This window comes from Prosopis cineraria, unplaced genomic scaffold, assembly GCF_029017545.1.
Source record: "Prosopis cineraria cultivar Desert tree isolate PC_DT_omini unplaced genomic scaffold, ASM2901754v1 PC1, whole genome shotgun sequence".
In the NCBI taxonomy this organism is placed as follows: Eukaryota; Viridiplantae; Streptophyta; class Magnoliopsida; order Fabales; family Fabaceae; genus Prosopis; species Prosopis cineraria.
Genome location: NW_026555332.1, coordinates 10,675,871 through 10,685,407, shown reverse-complemented (window position 1 = coordinate 10,685,407; position 9,537 = coordinate 10,675,871). Strand labels below are relative to the sequence as shown.

General features: G+C 33.1%; 1 protein-coding gene across 1 annotated transcript; it reads left to right on the top strand.

Annotated features, from left to right (window-relative positions):
* The first annotated feature begins 712 nt into the window (after window positions 1-712).
* LOC129315319 (somatic embryogenesis receptor kinase 1) lies at window positions 713-7,388 on the top strand. Its single transcript, XM_054958941.1, is given in 12 exon segments — window positions 713-1,278; window positions 2,053-2,185; window positions 2,320-2,391; window positions 2,724-2,830; window positions 2,833-2,866; window positions 3,658-3,729; window positions 3,822-3,893; window positions 3,979-4,091; window positions 4,331-4,462; window positions 4,566-4,907; window positions 5,703-6,097; window positions 6,797-7,388. Coding segments are annotated over 12 exon segments (1,872 nt in total). The 5' UTR covers window positions 713-1,193; the 3' UTR covers window positions 7,112-7,388.
* The last annotated feature ends 2,149 nt before the right edge of the window (window positions 7,389-9,537 follow it).

Below are 9,537 nucleotides of genomic sequence, written 5' to 3'. Positions count from 1 at the left end.
TCCTAATCTGTGACACCACATTTCCCTGTCCTCTAGAGTTTGATTTAGATAAAAAGAGAAAGTGAGAGAGAAACAAAATAGAACAAGTTGATCACTTTTAAGTTTTAAATTATAAATTTGGATTTTGTAAGAAAGTGTATTAAAAAAAAAAAACACTTGCATGACAGTACTAAATGGAGTAAAAATGGCGTTGATATGTGTTTATTTCCTCTGAGAAGGGAATTGCATATTTACAATATTATATCACAACAATTCACAAATTCAAAAGCTCCTATCTTTATATAGAGAGAAAAACATAACTATATTCTTTATAATTTTACTAGATTTTATTTTTAAATTTTTTAATATTTTTAATTTTATAGGGATTGAAATTATTAAATAAATTAAAAATAAAAATAATTAAAAAAAACATTATTTAATTTTTTTTAAAACTATAGATGTTCAAAATAATAAAAAAATTATAGAAATTAAAAATAAAACTTAATAAAACAATGAGAATCGGATCGTGGTTTTCCTGTGTATATTTAAACAAATTAGGCCCATCGGACGTGGCAGCCGAAAATGGGGATCTGGGGCCCACCGGACTCCCACGCTCGCTTTGACTCTAAACGGGGTTTTGCCCCCTGACCTGTGTGGGTCACGTCACTTTCCACGATATAGCGGGAGGGCGTTTTGACTGCGTTCGGGCAGCGGGCGGCACTGTTCGGGCAGCTTCCCTCTCTCTCCTCTAGTCACTCCTCTCTCGGTGCACGCCTCACTCAAAAACACACATAACAAATTAACAATCTTACACTGAATGACAGTTGCGAGAGATATGCTCGGCGGAGAGAGGAAGGTGGAAAAGGGGCAGCAGGGAATGTTATGAATTTATTCTGATTTTTAACTTTTTAGAGGATATTTTGGGTTCGGATTTGCTTGGTTGTTTAGTTGGTGTATTTGGATGAGATCGGCTTTTGAGAGTTCGGATTTGCTTGGTTGTTTAGTAGGTGTATCTGGATGAGATCGGCTTTTGAGTGCGATGCTTTTGGGGTGATCCTGGGCGGCAATGGTGGAGATTTCGGGGACTTCCATGTGAGATTTCGGGAGTTATGGTATTGAGTTGTTTGGTTTGTTGGAGTGTGGGGGAGAGTGGTTTTGTGATGGTGTATTGTGGGGTGAGATATCATTTGGATCTGCGATTTTTGGCTACTTAGATGGAGACAAAGGTCTGTAGTTCAGCTATTTTCTTGTTGGTCTTGATAGTTCATTCAGTGTGGCTGATTTCTGCTAACATGGAAGGTTTGTATGGATTTCTTTCAGCTGTAGAGCTCATTCATTCATTACCTGTTTTTCTTTTCTTTCAATAAAAAGTAATATCTTCGAACTTAATTTGAGATTTTGCTGGCTGCGCCGTTCATTGTATTGACTTGGGGTGATTGGGTTTCTTTTCGTTTCGAAAGGTTATATTATGTGCAGCTCAGGGGTGATCACATTTTTCGACCGCCTTAGTTCGTCTTAGTTGTTTCACTGTGACCTTTATATCTCCTTTCCTTTGGTTTGAGACAGAAGAAGAAAAAATGGTAGAAGTGATCCGGAGTATCGTCTGATGTTAGAATTCCTGGCAGATATTTCACCCGTCTCATGTAGCAAGTTTTTCATGTTGTATTATGGGATTCTCTTGGAGCACGTTTGAAGGGGATATCTTACTCCTGGATACCTTATCGGATGCTAATGTAAACCAGCAATCATGACACGTGGAATGAACAGTGTTAATCGTGGCATTGCGTCTATCAGACACTCCTGATTCAATTTCTATCTATCCAGCTATTGAATCCTTAATCTAAAGTTACTTGATGCAATCGATTGTTTTTAATTCTTCACACGTATATCTAGTATGTTACCTAAGATTAGATCTCTGTTTACTGATCCGTGTACTACAAGTACTGTGAAACTTGTTTTTGTGCTTGAAATGTATTGTTTAAATCAGTGTGGTGCAGTTTATTTCTGAGTTTGCAATGCCTAACCGGTGTAACTTATAGACGAAGCTGATTTTGTTATTGTATTTTGAAACAGGCGATGCTCTGCATAGCCTGAGGACAAATTTGCAGGATCCTAATAACGTTTTGTCAAGTTGGGATCCTACACTTGTCAATCCATGCACCTGGTTTCATGTAACTTGCAACAATGATAATAGTGTAATAAGAGTGTAAGCTTTCTGTGCTTGGTTCTATCACTTGTATGGTTATTCTGTATCTGAAGTCTGGTGCAAAGCATTATTGCTAAAGATGCCTCTTCTTAGATCCCTTATGTTTTCTCTTTTTTTGCCCCTCCCGTTGACAGTGATCTAGGAAATGCGGCTTTGTCTGGTCAACTTGTTCCACAGCTAGGCCTGCTCAAGAATTTACAGTATTTGTATGTTATGTCTGCCCTTGATCCCTTGATGTTTTCATCTTCTTTTCTTTTCTTATCTCTTGTTTAATGAATTTACAGGCTTGGTAGTGAAGTCATCCATGTTACATTGTTTCTTTTTGGGTGTTAAAAATTCTTCTTCCTTCCTTTTTTTCCTTCTAATTGTTTTCAACACTTGAATATCCTTCTATCATAGAACAATGTGAACATAAAAATTGTTGCGGTTATGGAACACAGAAAACCCCACTTTTAGATTGTTCTCATTTGAGTATCCATCTTAATAATGCGGTAACCTAATATTTCCTTAGTGTTTTAATTTATATTTTTCCTACCAGGGAACTTTACAGCAATAATATTACTGGCCCAATTCCAAGTGACCTGGGTAATCTTACTAACTTGGTGAGCTTGGATCTGTACTTGAACAGCTTCACTGGCCCTATCCCAGGTCATTGGGCAAGTTGTCGAAATTGCGTTTCCTGTAAGTATACTCATTATTGACATTTGTTTAAAACATATGCTGTCGTGGCCATTCAGAAGCAAGTATTTCTTGTGTCAAACTCAAATTTCATTTTGTTTGTACAAGGCACAGTTCTATTTTTGTTTATATTATTGGTTTGTGTGACAATCACATCATACAATCCATGTAGTTGACTCCACCTAATAAGACAAGGCTTCTTGTTGTATCAGTTTGTGTGAGAGGATAAATATGTAAGGTGGCATCTTGTTGATCGCAAGTTGTGTAATATTGAAGATGGGTTCCTTGACTGCAACTAGTTTAATAAAGGGAAGTCAATTGTGTAGACTATTAAATCCAACAGAACAATAGTCCTGCATTAAAGCTAATTATTTGCATTATGTTGAATTCTAGAGGAAACTGAAGTCTTTAAAATCAAATGTACTCTAGCATTTATACATGGAAGTTTGAACCAATCAGAAGAAGCACTATTTTTATATCCAACTGTCCTGAGAGAAATGCGGCTGTCAGTCAAAACAACAGTAGTTCTAAATGGCTATTGAGAATTTGAGACTTTGCATTAAGTTGTGCGCTCTTAGAAGATAAAGTATGACAGTTATTCGAATATATGCAGTTGTCTTGATGTCATCTCTTTACTCAAGGGTTTGCTATGCTAATATGGTATAAATTATAATTTCTCTGTTGAGCAAAAAGACTGTTTTGTTGCATTGGATTTCAATGTGTTTTTTTCCCCTTCTATTTTGTGTTAATATAGATCTTAATATTGTTTTCTTGATATATTTGTCCAAGGATAGCCGGCTTAACAATAACAGCCTGGCAGGTCCAATTCCCATGTCATTGACTAATATTTCGACGCTCCAAGTCCTGTGAGTGTCATTTTGCCTTAACATAAGCTGTTTTCCCTCAGTTTTGAGAAATGCTAATGTTTTTTTCTCACTTTATATATATAAATATGCAGAGATTTATCAAATAACCATCTCTCTGGCGTGGTTCCTGATAATGGCTCCTTCTCATTATTCACTCCAATCAGGTGCTCAATTGACCTTTGACCTCTAATTTAGTTTGCTCACTTTAATTTGTAAAATTTGCTTAATCAACTGCCTTTCTGATTGCAGTTTTGCTAACAATTTGGATTTATGCGGCCCAGTCACCGGGCATCCTTGTCCAGGATCTCCGCCATTTTCTCCTCCTCCCCCTTTTGTCCAACCACCCCCTATTTCTGCCCCAGGTAAATATCCTATTGTTGTTGATTCAAATTTTAGAGTTTAGATGATGATGTTATTTATACATTCTAACGTCTCATGTTTTGATTGCTTCTAGTTATGAAGAATTATATTTTTCCAGGATTTTTAGGATGAATTTCTTTCAATGCCTTAGTAGTGGAATTTTTATATATATGCATGTTGAGTGGACATTAATAGATGAAAGAAGCACTTATGTCCTGATTTCTGTTTATGGAAATTTCAGGAGATGGTGGTGCCACTGGGGCAATTGCTGGGGGAGTTGCTGCTGGTGCTGCCTTGTTATTTGCTGCACCTGCAATTGCGTTTGCATGGTGGCGACGAAGGAAACCACAAGAGTTTTTCTTTGATGTGCCTGGTAAGTAAAATTGGCTAAGATGGGTTTATCTTGTTAATTATACTTTTTGGTCAAAAGCAAATATTTATTGGATGATTTTGACTTTTTTGCATCCGTTTTGCAGCTGAAGAGGATCCTGAAGTCCATCTGGGACAGCTCAAGAGGTTTTCACTACGAGAACTGCAAGTTGCTACAGATAGTTTCAGCAATAAGAATATTCTTGGAAGGGGTGGGTTTGGTAAGGTATACAAGGGACGCTTGGCAGATGGTTCATTGGTTGCTGTGAAAAGACTGAAAGAGGAGCGCACACCTGGTGGGGAGCTTCAGTTTCAGACTGAAGTAGAAATGATCAGCATGGCTGTGCATCGAAATCTTCTCCGTTTACGTGGGTTCTGTATGACACCTACTGAGAGGCTACTTGTTTATCCCTTTATGGCAAATGGAAGCGTTGCATCTTGCTTGAGAGGTAAATCTTTTTCATGTTTTATCTCCTCAGTCTAGGTTAAGCCAATGGGCATGTAAGCTATAGAAGTATTTTTGACTTGCTGCCATGGAATGACTTTTCACTGGAGGTTTTAACAAAATTTGATCAAATGGTGTAGTTAATTATTCATTTGTCTTTTGTTTCTTCCGGATTGATCACTTTCCTATTGTTGGCCAATTCTCTCATCTTTCCATATGTACCTCTGCCTTCTGTTTCTGCACCCCTTATCTTTTTATTTATTGTGTTTAGATAATGTTAACTGTATATTTGAGGGATAGCCTTTTCTTATTCAACATTTAGTTCGTATTAAAGACTTTCAATTCCCAACAATATCTTGTCTTTTTTCTTTTTCTTTCTTTCTTTGTTTTTTGTTTTGTTTTGTTTTTTCTTGTAAAAGAAGATTCTCAAAATTCGGTAGATTATTGTGAAAACTTCCAGGCTTGAACACTCCTAATAGAAACCTTCAATTTTGCCATATTTACTAAGGAAATTCTGACTACCTTTGATTATTGTTACTTATTTCTTTTTCAACCAATTGTAACCTTTTAGCAAAGAAATCTCATGCTGACATTTTTGTGAAAGAAAGTTAAAATATGTGAAACAGATAATTTATACAAATTGTATTAGCTATAACTGCAGCTTAAACAGCATTTGTTAGAAAATTTAAAAGTAGTATGGACCTGTTATATCGTTCATTTATTTAAAAAAAAAAAAGTCTGATTTATATGGTTTGTATATCCAATATTGCCTTTTGACTTTTTATTTATATTATTTTAGAGCGTCCAGCAAATCAACAGCCTCTAGATTGGCCAACAAGGAAGCGAATTGCTTTGGGATCTGCCAGGGGTCTTTCATATTTGCATGATCATTGTGACCCAAAGATTATACATCGTGATGTTAAAGCTGCAAACATATTATTGGATGAAGAGTTTGAGGCTGTTGTTGGTGACTTTGGATTGGCAAAGCTAATGGATTACAAGGATACCCATGTCACAACTGCTGTACGCGGCACGATTGGGCACATAGCTCCTGAGTACCTGTCAACTGGGAAGTCTTCCGAGAAAACCGATGTTTTTGGGTATGGTATCATGCTTCTGGAGCTCATAACTGGACAAAGAGCTTTTGACCTTGCTCGGCTTGCAAATGATGATGATGTCATGTTACTTGATTGGGTATGTTCACTGTGAATTATCTCCTGTTTTAATTAAATATATTTTTCCCCTGCTGTAAATTTATGCACTGCTTGGCAGGTAGAGAAGTCTTTTCTAGAAAAGAAATGGGAAATGCACCCATCCCATTTTCTTTCGAGATACATTTTCATTTGCCTTTCTAGAAAACACTTTTCCGTGTACTAAACATGCACATAATTCTATAATTCGTTTATTCTGTTTTTGTACTTTCTATAATTTTGGCTTGGGCATGCTTTTAATGCTTATGAATGGTAAAAGGAACGAGCGAAATTTTTTTCCTTTATTATGATATTGATGTTTTCAACACTGTAATGTAATGTTTGGTAGATAGGAAAGTGTTTTCTAAAAAGGAAATGACAAATGTATCTATGTACATTTCTAGAAAATAGATACATTCTCCGTTTCTTTTCTGGAAAATACTTGTGTGTACCAAACATGCACTAAGTTTGTAACCCCTAGAATATTACATTAGATTTCATATATTGTTTTGGCCAATCAAATGGCATGTTGAGGATAGAGCATGTGTTTGTATGTTCATTCACCTCATAGTACACGTCATCAGCAGCTGTTACTGATAGAGTTTCTAGTTGGGAAGAAGGATACAATAAGAGTGATTTAGAAAATGGACATTTTCTCTCATGACACATCCAAACTGATGCTGCTGAACATGTATGTTCTCAGGTAAAAGGGCTTCTGAAAGAGAAGAAGCTAGAAATGCTGGTTGATCCTGATCTACAGAACAAGTACGTAGAAGCCGAGGTAGAACAGCTTATCCAGGTCGCGTTGCTTTGCACGCAAGGCTCCCCGATGGACAGGCCTAAGATGTCGGAAGTGGTGAGAATGCTCGAAGGCGATGGCTTGGCAGAGAGATGGGACGAGTGGCAAAAGGTTGAAGTTCTCCGGCAGGAAGTGGAGCTGGCACCTCATCCCAATTCTGATTGGATTGTTGACTCAACTGAGAATTTACATGCAGTTGAGTTATCAGGTCCAAGGTGACTCTGGCACAGTGAAAAGTAACAGAAGAAGAATTATAATGACTTTCTTTTTTAGCTATTAAGTTCTCTTTTATTATTATTTTTTTGTTCCTCCTCTTTGCTCTCTCTTGACATACCATAATCTGATTAAATCTTATCTCCTGTAAGTTAAATGCTTTCATATTCATTTACATTTGTTCATAGGGACTGCTTTGTCAAGTTGCTATTTGTATTATGTTGTGCAGTTTGACAAAGTGGTGTTTACTTGGTGAAACATTGGTAGCTTAATCTTTACACCATCTCTCTGACTTGTTCTTTTTGCAAATATATGTTATTTGGGTTTTACAAATAGTTCGAATCAATTTGTACAATTAGCTTTATTGTTGTCCAAATAAACATTTTTATCTGAAAAATGCTTTTTTAGATAGGAGATTGAGTTTTTTTTAAAAAAAATATTTTCGCCCACCTAAATTGAGTTTTATTAAACAGGAATTGTTGAAATCTATAAGATCTTATGTTTTGATGTATTAATTACATTATTCTAATTCTAATTATATTTATTAATTTGGGGGTAGTAATTAAGAAACATTATATAAATATATAATTTTTCGTTTAAAAATGTGAAGCATTTTTTTATGAATTAAATGTTAAAAAGTGATAGAAATTTTTAATATTTTGAGGTGTAATTATTATTTTTTTTAAAAATATCCTTATTAATAGTGATTATATTTATTATAAATTGTTTAATATGAATAAATATGAAAAGATAATGTTAGTTTAGAAATAGGTAACTATTTTATTGGGGTGAAATTTGATTAAAAATATTTTATATTTTTTTACAGTAGGAGTACAAGATAAAAGTTCAAACATTAAATTGGGATTATTTGCTGAAAAAACTTTGAATTTGCAACGCATTCAAAAAGGATAATTGTTTTTCTTAATTTAATAAAGCAATTATTTATTTTTTTATATTCAAGACAACTATTTAAAAGCAATTTTAAAAAGTTAATTATTTATTCATTTTAAAAAAAAATTTAATCTTTCTATTCTTAATTATAAGATTTTTGTTTTGGCTAATTGTTCCTATTTATAAAAAAAATTACAAATTTTGATGAGTAATTTTTTTTATGCACAAAGAAAGCTAGTAAAATAATTATTTTTTCCCCCAAATATGCACTTGATATATATGCATTATTAAACGATTTGCTCACGTTATAATTAGGGCTAACAAAATAGAGCATTAAACAAATGCCGAATTGAAAACATAAAAATGTTTTAAAATATAAGTTAGTTAAATTAATACGTTATACGTAAGAATTAAATAATTTAGTTCTATAAATTTTTTTTTTGGTAATGGAACATACTAACATATTAAGAATAATTTAGTTCTATAATTAAGAATACATGGAAACACAACATAATATATATTAATATATGTTATTATTATTTATTTTTCTAGAATATATACATTGAGATTTGAGGCTACTTTGCGACTTTTCATATAAGCCGACCTAGTAGCGGCGCCGCACTAACCGTTGCCGTGGCTATGTGGTATTTTTCAAGTTTCAACGTCATAGATGATATGATTTGATTTCAGAATCACTGTAATAATACTCACTTCTTCAAGTGATTAAATATTAAAAAATATAAAATATTTTTAATTTTTTAAAATATAATTATTATTTTTTTAAAAATATTTTTACTGATAATAACTTTATATTTATTATAAAATATTTAATAAAAATAAACATAAAAAAATAATATTAATTTAAAAAATAAATAATTTTATTAAAGATAAATTTTAATTAAATATGTCTTGTATTTTTTTATAAAAAAGAGTATAGTAATGCTATTAAATTATTATTATTGACTCGCCAGACAAAAAGAAACAACAAAATGAATGCAAATATTTTTTTAGCTAATAGAGACGCTCATAGAGCCTACATTATCATTAATGACCATTATCATTACTTAAGTATTGTGAGTTTTTTGGAAATGGAATGAGATGAAGTGTAATGAATATAAAATATTAAATTATTATTTGAATTTTATAAAATAAAAATGGAATAATTTGAAATGGTCTTTTAAGCCATTCTTGGCTTTTACAAATATATTTTTTTTAACCTTCAATTCAATTCAAGGAGTAAAATAACCAGATATAAATAATATTATTATAAAATTATTTTCATTATTCTCACCCCCCACTCTTTCACACCTTCATACCTTAAAACTAAAAATTATAATTATATTTAATTTAAATTTATTAATTTTATAATAATTTTTAAATAGTAATTAAACATTTTTCCTAGCAAATGTTTTCAAACAATGAAATATTTAATTCGGTTTCATTCTATTTCACTCCATCTCATTTTATTTTATGAACAATAGTTCATTTTTGTTTCATCACGTATATATGCTTTTTCATACGGATGGCTTTGTTAACTAGAA